A 12,746-nucleotide genomic window follows, 5' to 3' on the forward strand; every position below is an offset into this window, starting at 1 on the left:
ATATTTGTTATCAGTTCTCCTCTGACTGTTTGTAAGGCTTAATTCTTCATAGTCTGTCAAGTATCATCACACATCCTAGAAAACAGAAGGTTTTCTATATGAGCAAAATATGTTTTATAAATTAATCACTGCCTTTTCTTTTGGTTGTTACTATTCTTTTGGAAAAAAAGAAAAGTGTGTTCTTTAATCCTATTGCAATGCTCTGTACTAAGTGTCCTCCGCCATTATTACAATTATTAACTCTAGCGGAAATAATTCTTATACTTAATTTTTTTGAAATTATTTTCCTCAAATGCATGTGGAAATTACTTGAGAGAGACTTTTTTCAGGCTGATTTAATCTACATTTGGTTTGCACTTATGCATGATTAATTATTGTACAGATGGTTTATACTTAGTGGATTTTGGTATTAGGAAAAAGACTAAATGATATATTAAGATATTAATTTCTCTTTTTATGTGCAAGCAATATGTCAAATGTTGCCTGAAAGAGACACATATAACTGAAGAAAGTATTATTACTATGATGCTACTAAATTATAAACTGGTTGACATTTTATTAACATATTTAATGGGGAATTCAGAATTTGTGACAGAGAATTTATGCGAGAAGTAAATATCAAGGAAGATTTATTTGCAGAATATAGCCAGTCCTCTGTTCTGATTTATGTAGGACCCCAAGCAAGAAGGAGGTTTTAAACTGCTTGAGGCAGGGATTAAGAAACTTTTTTCTTGCTTCTTTAATCTCTGCACTGGTAAAGGATCTGGATTTATAATGCATCACTCGTCCCATGCTGGCTGGAGGGTAGATAGCACTGGTGTGTGATTTTTCAAGTCATCACAGGTCTGAGGGTTGTCATTGCTTAGGCCCAAGGCATATCCTCAGTACACACAAAGGATGGGAATTGTCAGCACTGCAGCATCTATTCCCTTCCCAGATACCAGCCGGCAGTGAGGGAAGGGGCAGGAGTAGAGCCACCACTTTAAAATTTCAATTCCTTTTTAAAGAAATGAAATTATTTGAGCCTAGGACTATTCTTGCTGGGTGAAAAGTAAGTACTTAATCTAAACAAATCACTTGGGCTTCCTTCATGTCAATGGAGAAAGACATGTAAACCCACAGACTTCATCCTACCACCTTCTTTAGGGAGGGATAAATCCCATTTTGGAGGTATCTGCTGCTTTCCTTTGGTCATGAGCAGCCCAGCTCCTTAGTTTAGGACAGATGTTTGTATTTTAAGCAACTAAAATGTACTGAGATGAATCCCATCCATGGCCAAAATCTTGAACAAAATCTAATGTTGTGAAAATCAAAATTGTCTTCCTACAGTCTCTCGCCTCTTTTGTTTCTGCCCTCATTTCTTCAAGACTATATCTTATGCCTAAAGTACAATTTCTCAAAGTCAAAGACTGAGCTTTTTGTGGGTTTACATATTGAGAGAATGTAGCAGTGAATAATAAAACCAGAATTAATTGTAAGTGTTATGAGTAAAAAAGAGTTACCCATTTTTTTAAAAAAGGGTTGCAGAGTTTGAAGTTAAGCTGGGAACTGATCACTGGCCAAGAGAGTTCTTTTGTTAGCTGAATGTTGTAATCACCTGTTAAGTATCAAGTCGTTAACCTTCTGTTGTGGAGAATTCTTCTTTCAGTACCACCCTTGCCTGCTGCCAAGAGGATGACAGGGGGGAAGGGAGGAGATTTCAGGAGACATGCAAATATAGTCTCAAAAACCCAGAGTGCAACGGGATGGGACCCACACCAAATCACGGAAAATACCCCAAAAGAAACGAGCCAAAACAGAATTAAGAGATCAAAGTGGTGTTTAGACAGCAGGGGCGAGGTCCGAAGCCAGCAGAGACACTGAAAACCTCGGTCGCCCATCGCCCCAGATACAAAGATGTCAGTTGGACTCAGGATCGCCTGGACCAGCAAGCCTACCCAGTTCCGGTGTGTTCCCCCTTGTCTTCACAAGGATGGGACTCCCGGCACTGCCCCCTAGAGGATAGAGCTGTATTTTTCTCCTCCTCCCAGTTACTCGTGGGAGCGGTGGCATGGAGTAATGGACCTATTAGCCCTCCCCCATCCTGGGCTGATCACTCTTAATAATGGCATCAAAAAGAGAAAGAACACCTGCTCTGCTCGTATCAGTAAGTTTGCAACCAGGTAAGATAAGGGTTTTTTCTGATAAATCTGATTAGGAGAGAGCTAAGGACAGCAAAGGGATAGGCTACAGAACTTAAATGTGACAGGAGAGAAAGGCTACCCTACCCCTTAACCTCCTCACGTCCACATCCCACTGGCTGGCAGCTGCTCCATATTGTGTACTCTGAAGGAAACAGCTACTTTAAAACTTGTATTTAATAGATATTTTTAATAGAGCTTTTTCACAATTCAAAAGGATGTCAAGTCTATTTGTAATTTATGAAAAGTTTCCTCTTTTTCTTACAGTCACAGTACCCCACAGTGCCCTTCACCTTTAGTGTGCAAGTTTGAAGTCTTTGATTTTTCCACCACAAACAAGAAATGGAGTTTCAACTTGCGTATTATCTCCCCAGTAGGCACAGCATTGATAGTAGTAATCAACACTATAGACTGTTCTGGTTTCAGCCAGCACAGGTTAATCTTTTGCAGTAGATGGGAGGGGAGTGGCCAGGACCCTGATACTATTCAATACCAGCTCAGGTGGTTGCCAGGGGCAGGAGGTGAGGATTGTCCTTTCCTCAGTGCAGTAAACATGGCAGGGGGAATCCTTCCAGCATTGTTTATTTGTCAAGGAGTTAATGGGGAGCATTTTTGCAGGTGAATCACTCCCTCCTTTGTATACCTCTGTTGTTATTATTGTTGCTCTTACTGTTGGCTGTCTTATCTCATTGCTGTTTCCAGTAAATTGCTCTTATCTCAACCTGTGAGCCTTGCCTTTTGTGCCTCCAATTGGAGGGGTGGGAGGGAGAAGCAGCAGTACTAAACTGGAGAATAACGTTCCTGAAGCACAACAAAGACAGTGTACTTATTCTAAAATACCAGTGTGATTTTAAAAGTGCTAGTCAAGCTATGTATATTTAAGATATAAGTTTCATGTTATTTCCTAAGGTCCTGACATTTCTTTGCTGGCAGTAGGGGCTGGGAGGATGAGAAATCTGTCACATACCTAAAGGCAGTCTCATGTTAAGTTTTCTCAGTGAGGCCATGCTGTACAACAGGACAGGACTCCTTCTAAGAACCTTCTCATATCAATAAACAATGGCTTGAAATTTTAACTTTTTCATTGCTTTGCTGGCCTATTAGTCAGATATAGTTATTCTCCCTAAATTTAAGAAGGAAAAAATGGATTATTGCACATGAAAGCATGGAAGAGCAAACTAGAAAGTAAAGTGAAAAGGAATATGTTACTGCAGCCTTAAATATGAAGCTTCTCACCGGCAAGCTTGTTGCACCTCAGTATCTGTTATTAGGGCATAACAGTGCTCTTATTCTGCTAATGGTCTTTGTACTAATGAAAATGCTAAGAAAAGATTGTTCTATTTTTATTTGTCCAAATTTATGGCCATGTCCTGTTTTATGTCCCTATTATTAGATTTTTTATGCATATCAGCCTAAATTGTCCTATTTTTCTCTAGGTAAATGTAAATTCTTTTGCAAAAGTTGAATTGATGTTGTTTAGAAATTATCTTGAGCTCAGAAAATCTCTCTGGCCCCTGAGGAACCCCTGGCCCACTGGCATAGAGAGATTTTCTTACTAATGCAACAAATTTTCACACTATGGTCTGTTTGGGAAGTCAGATGTATGTTTGGGGGATTTTATTGGTGGAGGTGGGGGGAGTGAATAAACAAAAAATCAGAAGCCAAAAGACTTCAATTTAAAATTAATCAAAGGAAAAGCAGTCAATTCCACAAGTTCCCCCAAACAAACCTAGGAAATTGAGATCATCAGGTGGAGACTCTAACAGACAGAAGGATGACAACTTCAGTTTGAGAAGTGCAGACAGCAGAGATATCATGTCCACTAGAGGACAACAGGAGTGACAGCAGCAGCAAAAGCATTTGCTGCAGAGCTACCAGAGCTCAGTGGTTGAAGAGTTCCCATGGGAGCCACTGGATCTAGTCCTTCACAGAAGAAGCACAAAGTGAAATCACCTTTTTCACCCTCCTGGGAAGCACCTGAACTACTGGTCTCTGAAATGAAAGAAATCTGCCCTCAAAATTTCTGTTTATTTTTTACAAGGACTTCAAAATTAAATATTATGTTTCAGATTGTCATGGATTACAACAATTTTGGTTCATTTACATTCATTTTGGTTAGTAAAAGTGAGATGGACTGAAATCACCTTTCTCCTTACTTCATTGGCTGTAAGAAATTTTCTTTCTCATATAATTAGAAAAATAAAAGTGGCACATATCACTAGAAGACAGAAAAAGCACATTGAGGCTGAAATGAATAAATCTTCAGAAAGATCTGTCTGCATGGAGAAAAAACTGATAAATCCAATGTTACTAACATCTGTGACAGGCATGGTGTCTGGCTGAGCACCACTACAGACAGCATTCTTACATAGCCCCTCTCCTGTGATCCCCACAAGGTTCCTGGTTGCTGAAGAATGAGAACAGAGCAGACAGGAGTCAGATGATCCTGTAAATATAAAATCCTGGCAATATAAGCAGCTAAACTGACATTTTGGAGATTTTTCATTTTCAGTCCCAAATGAGCTTTGATACGAAGGCTTCCAGAGGTATCAGTTGGTGGGAGCATGGTACTGATAATGCCAAGGTTGTGGGTTCAATATCCATATGGCCATCCACTTATAAACTGGACTTGATGATCCTTCTAGGTCCCTTCCAGCCCAGACTATTCTGAGATTCTGTGAAATCTCCCAACATGTGCATGCTAATTACCTAAAAGCATGACAGAATGATAGCTGGCTGACTCCTGGCTGTTTAGTTTTAACTGTGTCTATCCTGTAACACCCAAATCTGTAAAAACACAGGCAGCATTACACAGAGGTCACACATTAGTGAGAAGAATATTAGATTTTGTCATGGACCCTAACCATATATCCAACATAACAGTAGCACAGCCAGAACACTGCATGCCAGTAAGTTGCGAACTGGTGGACAGATTCATATATCTTCCCCAGGATCAAGAATATATAAGCTCTGCTTTCTCTCAAGTATTTAATTATACCAGATGGAAGAAAGTGGAAAAAATTTGTCTTATTTCACTTTGCTGATCTTCTCTTGTCAAATGGAAGGAAAGTGTTGTCACGATCAGGAAGGAGCAGCTGGGTATGGTGGAAACCTAGCCAAGCACAGAAAATGCCAGCAGCAAAGCTGGAGCAGGAAATGCCTCTTGCTTTTAAAAGCCATTATTGAGGCAGTTCCTTTTCATCAGAAAAAGGCAGGAAGCAATCTTTCCCCTGCTGATCACCTGTGTGGTCAAATGCACCGATGTGGAGGACATATATGGAAGATAAAACATCTGTGGAAGGTAAAACAGCAGAGATTGTAACAAGCAACAGAATCTTTGACAAAATCAAGGGTGAACACGCTGTACTGTCTTTATCCACAAAGAGGTGTTTATCAGTGTTTCATCACAGCTGTTTTAGTTGGAGTTGTCTTATCTCTCAAAAGAAAACAACTATAGATCTTACAACGTAGAAAATTAATATTTAGCTGTCTTAGATTGCAATGCAAGATGTAACCAGAAGTGTGCATTGTATAACCATCTGTTAAAACCAGGTGGGGCAGTGTTCTTTATCTCTTCCACAACCCATCTTCCCTCCAGGAGTTATCTTCTGTTAATAGCCCATTGAGTCTCACAGCATGACTGATAAAATTACCTCATCCCATTGTGAAATGCTCTGCCCAGGGGGAGGAGCCAAGCATCCCTACCTCGATATAATCTGAGATTTCAAACACCACAGGCAATCTTTTCCCACTGGATTCCCAGAGGACGATCGGACCCTTCTACGCCACCACTGGACCTTCAGAGGAAAACTACACCCTTTGACAGGATCACTGCTTCAACAGAACCTCATCTGTCTCTCCAGGAGGACTGCAACCACCATTTATTTGGACTGCTACCTACACCCTGACCAACAAGGTGTCAGATTGTATTCTGACTTTGTCTGCTTGAGCAGTTAAATGTTTTTTAAAGAGCTAATTATTTCTAAACTTTAGAGAACTGCTGCAGATCACAATCAAGGTTGTATGACTTAGTTAAGAACTTAAAATTGCTGAAAATAACCTTGGAGGAAAAGGAGAGCTGTGGGCTGGGCACAGAGGCAGGGATGGACAAGACGGCAAAGATGGTCAAGCTGACTACCCCAGCCCCACATGGTGCCCCTGAGGGGGCTCCCATTGGTGCCAGGATCCCCCTGACCCTCCGAGGCAGCCCCAAGGGAGCCCCCCTGCCCACGGGAGCCTCCCAGCCCCGTGGGCCTCCCCTGATCCCCAGTGACAACAGCAGAGAGGCCCAGGACTCTGGGGTGGGTCCCAAGATCCCACAGGTGCTGGACAAGATCCTGCAGCTTAAGCAGAGCTGCCAGGAGGAGCTGGTGATGGTCCCGGGGGTCTCAGCTGAGGGTGAGATGGAGACAGAGCTCCAGGCATCAGCATTGGCCTCCAAGACTGATGACAACACGGGGACATCCAAAAAGATGCAGAACCGGAAGCGCTGCAACCACAAGAAGAAGAAGCAGGGGAAGGGAGGGCCCCGGGAGTGGTCCCCAACCCCGACCTGCCCCTGGGGGGACCCCAAGCCCACCCCCGGGGATGCTCCTGAGGTGGAGATTGAGTACGTGACTGAGGAGCCTGAGATCGATAACCCAAACTTTGTGTTCTTCAGGAGGATTTTCAAGGCTTTCAAGCTGACAGACAAGGTGAGGAAGGACAAGAAGAAGGAGTCAGATGGGGCAGAGCAGGCAGAGAGCACCGGGGTGCCCTGTAAAAAGGGACCCAAGGATGGCACCAGGGGCACTGATGGGGTCAGCTCTGAGGACGAGCAGGAAAAGAAGCAGGAGGCACCCAAGCTGTCCAAGAAGAAGCTGCAGCGCATGAAGAGGTTCACAGCGGCTGAGATAAAACAGCTGGTGGCCCGCCCTGAGCTGGTGGAGATGCATGATGTCACCGCACAGGACCCCAAGCTCCTGGTGCACCTGAAGGCCACACAGAACTTGGTACCGGTGCCGCGGCGCTGGTGCTTCAAGAGGAAATACCTGCAGGGCAAGAGGGGCACTGAGAAGCCACCCTTCGAGCTGCCCGAGTTCATCAAGAACATGGGCATCCAGGAAATGCGTGAGGCCCTGCAAGAGAAGGAGGAGCAGAAAACTATGAAGTCCAAGATGTGGGAGAAGGTGCGACCCAAGATAGGCAAACTCAGCATTGACTACCAGAAACTCCACGATGCCCTCTACAAGTGGCAGACCAAGCCCAAACTGACCATCCACGGGGACCTCTACTATGGGGCGAAGGAGTTTGAGACACGCATCAAGGAGAAGAAGCCAGGTATCCTCTCAGATGAGCTGTGGATTGCACTGGGCATGCCCATGGGGCCGAACGCCCACAAGGTGCCTCCCTCGTGGCTGATTGCCATGCAGCGCTATGGACCGCCCCCCTCGTACCCCAACCTCAAAATCCTGGGGCTCAACTCCCCCATCCCCGAGGGCTGCTCTTTTGGGTACCATGCTGGGGGGTGGGGGAAGCCCCCCATGGACGAGACGGGAAAGCCATTCTATGGGGACGTGTTCGGCACCAACACTACCAAGTTCCAGATGAAGGAGGAGGAGGAGATCGACCGCACACCCTGGGGAGAGCTGGAGTCATCGGATGAGGAATCTGAGGAGGAAGAGGAGGAGGAGAGCAACAAAGAGAAACCCAACCAGACAGGGTTCATCACCCCCACTGACAGTGGGTTGATTACCCCAGGGGGCTTCTCCTCGGTGCTGGCCGGGATGGAGACACCGGATGTGATTGAGCTCCACAAGAAGAAAATCGAGGAGGCCATGGATGGGAGTGAGACCCACAAATTGCTTGTTAGCTGCACTTAGAAGAAATAACAGGCCAGCTTTGGCAATTTTAGCAGAGTGTGGCCTGATTTCATAAGGCCTTTGTTTATAATCCTACCTGTCTACAACATTTACAGAGCCCAAACAGAAAAATGTGCATACTACACAGAGTTTACAATAACTTGGGGGAAATATGCTGATTTCTGCTGATTAAGCATCACCTTATATGTATACTACTAGTATAGAATTCTAACACCACAAGTGTCACTACAACTTGTATTTTTTTTGATAAAATACTAGTGAGACCATGTCATACTATTTATGAATATACTAGTATCACTATCACCTCACATACAGCTTATCCAGACCTCTCCCAAGCCCTGAGAAAGACTTAGTGTTTTTAATGCATTTAATAAATAGCAAGGCAAACAGTTCTTGTCCCTCCACTATGCCAGCTAACACCATTCCCAAACAGCTAATCCTGCAGAAGGCCAAATACCTCCTACCATACATGTTTTTAAGACTAGTGATATTTTTCAATAATAAGTTTATGCTGCAACTGAACAAGCTTGCAGCAAAGGAGTAAAATATAGTATATTTGCAAATACAGCTTCAAAGAAGTTTTTGGAAACCTGCTTATTAATGGTCATGTTTTTTTACAGGAAAACTGTGTTCCAAAGAACAGAAAATAGAACATTTAAATAAAAGAAATACTGAAGGTCACAACATATGCTAGTGTGTCTTGGTCTCCTCATGGCCTTGTGCTATATTTAGACAATTCAAGAACATTATGTGGAAGAATTAGCGTTTTTATGTAACTTAATCAATTATCAAAATATTACTGTTTTGTAATCATGATCTAATTACTAAAAATAACCAAGCAGTGAAAGATCGGGTTTATTACAACCTGACATGTGTAATCTGGACAGGAATTCAATTCAGTGAGCAATGCTCTTTTCCTCCCCACAGATACCATACAATCTATCAACAGCATACAGCAAATCTCTACTGAATGAAAGACACAACTTCGAGTGGGTTATCTGTCTGCACCAAACAATTTAAACTGTTAGGAAAAGGACAAAAAACCCAGGAAGACTACGCTGTAACATTTTTCAGCCACAGCTTTCACAGTACTTCGCTGTAACACAGCACAGTTCTTACCTCAGCTGACTTGTGAGCTCCCCATGAGCTTCATGAAACAGCTGTATTTGCTGCAATACATAATATGCAATATATATTTATATGCTGTATATATGCAATCCAGCTGTATATATGAAATATATAATTGCATCTTAAATGTTAGCTAAGTCACAGAAATATTCTGTAGAAGCATTGGGATTATTTATCTTAAAAAAAATTCCAGTAGTAAGTACTTATGTATGAAAACAGTGGCCACTATGTAGAGCAAAGCCATTCTGTTTACACAGTGGGGAATGGGATTGCTTCAGGTTGCCTCAGTAGTTTTAACACCGTCCTCCTTTCAGTGAGCAAGACTGGTCTTCTTCTGAGACCCTATGACAAGAAAGCTTCACTAGGATAACTTAAAAAAGGATCTCTCAGCAGACCAGAAGTCGGGTCGAGTTGAAAAACTGATGTTATAGAAAGACCAAGTCTTCCATACACAGCTTATTTTTATTGACAGTAGCTCGACAGACGAAGAACATGGCAGCCCATGAGTAAACCCCGCGGCAGTGACCACCCGCGGTACGGCTCGGCTCGGCTCGGCTCCGGGCCGGCACACGGCGCCTCAGCCGCGGGCAGCGGGTGTGCCGCGGGCGGCCGGAGCTCCCTTCGCCTCCTCCCGGTTCCTGGAGCGTGGATCCTCCTCATTGGCCGAGGGAGCTCCCGCCCCAGCCCGCTCCAGGGCACCGAGGCCCGCCCGCCTCATGGCCGCCCTCGCAGACACTGCGGCTGTCGCTGTCCACCCTCATGCCAAATCCTTTCCAATCTTACCAGCCCTCAGTTCTCAACCTCCCGGACTTTCTTCTCCTCCACCCCCTTTCCAGCCACTCCCACCGTTCATCTCCATATTCGTTCTTTTGCACCTGTTTCCTCTGCCCCTCCTCCTCCTTCCTAAATGCCACCTCGATGCCTCCACGTCCCGGTAAAGCGGCTTCTCTCTCTCTGAATCCCTGCCTCGCCTCACGCCCTGCAGGCGCTCCTGGCCGATCCCACTCGTGCTATTCAGCCTTTCCCTTACCCTTTCCCGCTAACAATGTTTTTTCGGCTATCATGAACCGCCTGTGCAGGCAACTGTAGCAGCAGTAAACGATGGGGGCTTGTGTGTAGTCTCGACATGCTTTATTCAGGTTTTGATTTTAGTTTTATATCCCGCACATGGTTTCCAGCTTTTTAACTAATGCTGAAGTGGGTTGAAGCGCAGGTGGGCGATTTTTGTGCATGTTTACATTTCTTTCTCTTGTTTGGTCTACTACCATCCTCTTTGTTATTGTCATTGATATCAACGTTCTTCATAGCCCATACTCCTGCGATTTTTTTTTCTGTCCTACGTAATTTGTGGTTTGCTAAACCATACAGGCATGAGATGTGGTTTCCTCTCTTTTGCACACATCAAGGGACTTCATAAATCACCAGTGTTAAGAAGTGCTGGGGTTTCTGGGAAGACAGTCGTATTTTTGCATAGGTTGGCTGCATTTAAGTCTGGGGGTTCTTTGGGATCTTGTTAAATACTGAACTGAATCAAACGTGTAAAGCAGCAGCAGAGGGGCAGCCTGTTGGCTTACCTGCATGGTTTGCTCTTGTCAGCTGAATTTCTTCTTCCTTGTCAGGCTCCCTGAGGTTATTTGGCAGGTACTTACAGGCTGCCACGACTTAGGTGTGATCAGGAGAGCAGAAAACATTCTGGTGTAGGGAAAGGAGCAAGGCTTGAATTAAAGTAGTCTGGTACTTGATGGGTGCAGTGCAATTACTGTTGTGTCTCTTTAGCACAGTGCAGTCAAATACATAGTGTTAGTGTAATGGACAGTGTTATCATTATATAAACTTTCTCTGATTTTCCTAAATTCGGATTTTTTTCCCTGTGTTTTCCCTCACAAAATCTCATGGAGACATCTGTAGTTATGAATAAGACTGCAGTGGTGCAAAGCTGCAAGCAGTTTTGTGGCAGAAGTGCCATTTCTCTGTAAGAAGCATCTCAGTGTGATGTTGAGCAACATGGGCTGAGCCCATGTTTGTCTGTGAGCAGATGAGATTGTTTGCCTGTGAAAACATCTGTTGAGCATCTCTGCTGCACAGCTAATAACCAGATCTATCAGTTTCTCCTTCCAAGCCTCAGTGCCGAGAGCATTTAAAGGGAAAATAGGGCTTAGCCAGAAAAATCCCTGGCCAAGGGATTTTATACCCTAGGACCTAGCCATGTCAAAGTAAGAGGTTTATGTGCCTAAAGCTGCTTGCTCTTTCTGAGATGAGGGAACAAATGTACAATAAACATATTTTTAGCCTGGTTATTTATCTCTTTAATATCATATTTCCCCCCTTCCTCTTTTTCTTTTTGACTGTCTGATCCAGTTGTTATTATAGTTCCTAAAATGATGGAAACAGACTGATCACAATTCAGTGAGAACACTGGCATGTTGCTGCATGTTTGTTTCCTTCCTTCTTGCCTATCCCTAAAAAGCACAAAATACTCTGAATCTGTTCATACTTCTTTCTTATTTCAGGCCCCTTTTATTCTCAGACGCTGTATATACCCAAAGAGTTAATTTAAATTGTGTATACTTTGGCATGCTATTGAAACTCCTTTGTCATTGATCTACTTTTTCCTCTAAATCATTAAAAAGAGCAAATCTGAATTAATGCTGTGGAATTCACCACTATTTGTGTTTCTAGGGTGTGGGGTTTTTTTGCTTGCCATGCTATCAAAACCACTGGGGTCTTCAGCCTATTTTTTTTCCAGATCTATGAAGATAGATGACCAGTATAATTTCTTTTTCTTTAACACCTTATATTGAGCAACTTTTTAAAATCATTTTTATATAATCTAAGAACTCATTATGCCCTGGAACATATTGGGAGAGCTCCCTTTTTGGCTGTGTCTAGGTTGGGTCAGCTACTTGTGGGCAGGGTGGCAGTAGCATGATATGACTTGCTAGGATTGTAAGGAAAAATCTGGAGATAAACTAATGCTGCAGTTACTAAGGCATAAAGCTTGTGGAGAGGCAGTGCCTATTAGTTAATTCCACTAGCACAGGGAAAAGGACTGAGATTTTGGGTATACGTGAGCCCTCTTAATTTTTTCACCTAAAGTCTGAAGACTGGCTTGTGGGCTTAAAATCTTTCCTTCCCCACAGTTATAGGCCACTATTTTAAAGTCTTTTTCTTCTTAATCCAAGATGCTGCCTCTTTTCAAACGCTGCCTGCTTCTATATCCAGTGGCCAAACCAGCATTAACAGTGCAAGGCGTGTGACAGCCCCTAATCGGTTAGCTTTGGAAGGTACTTGCCATCCATCGCTTTAAAAGATCACTAAGTACCTCGCGCGGTCACAGATTCTCAGGAGCAGCACGTCGGGGTGGTATTGTCACGCCCGGGAGCCCACGCGCCTGCGGGACCGGCTGCTGGGCTGTGCGGGGAGCCCTGCGAGCGGCGCGGGGGCGCATTCCCTGCGGCTCCTGGGGTTCAGCTAGCGGGTGCTGCCTGCTCCGTTCCCCGGCAAGGCCCGGCCCCCGCCGTGTCCATGCGCGCCTGCTCCCGCTCGTCCCAGCCCGCCGCGGGCCGCGGCGGCCGGC

General features: G+C 44.1%; 2 protein-coding genes across 2 annotated transcripts in view; one reads left to right on the top strand and one right to left on the bottom strand.

The window, feature by feature from the left end:
- Window positions 1-12,704, bottom strand: part of LAMB4 (laminin subunit beta 4) — a 56,741-nt gene extending 44,037 nt beyond the window's left edge. The window contains exons 1-2 of the mRNA XM_030238103.2: window positions 12,492-12,704; window positions 10,744-10,861 (exon numbers count right to left, since the gene is read on the bottom strand). The gene's annotated coding sequence lies outside the window, so the exon portion shown is untranslated. The remainder of the gene's footprint in view (window positions 1-10,743; window positions 10,862-12,491) is intronic.
- Window positions 6,302-8,450, top strand: SF3B2 (splicing factor 3b subunit 2). Its single transcript, XM_009087051.4, has one exon. The coding sequence runs from the start codon at window positions 6,302-6,304 to the stop codon at window positions 8,039-8,041; it is 1,740 nt and encodes a 579-aa protein (XP_009085299.3). The 3' UTR covers window positions 8,042-8,450.
- Window positions 12,705-12,746: the final 42 nt, after the last annotated feature.

Source organism: Serinus canaria, chromosome 1A (genome assembly GCF_022539315.1).
Source record: "Serinus canaria isolate serCan28SL12 chromosome 1A, serCan2020, whole genome shotgun sequence".
Lineage (NCBI taxonomy): Eukaryota > Metazoa > Chordata > Aves > Passeriformes > Fringillidae > Serinus > Serinus canaria.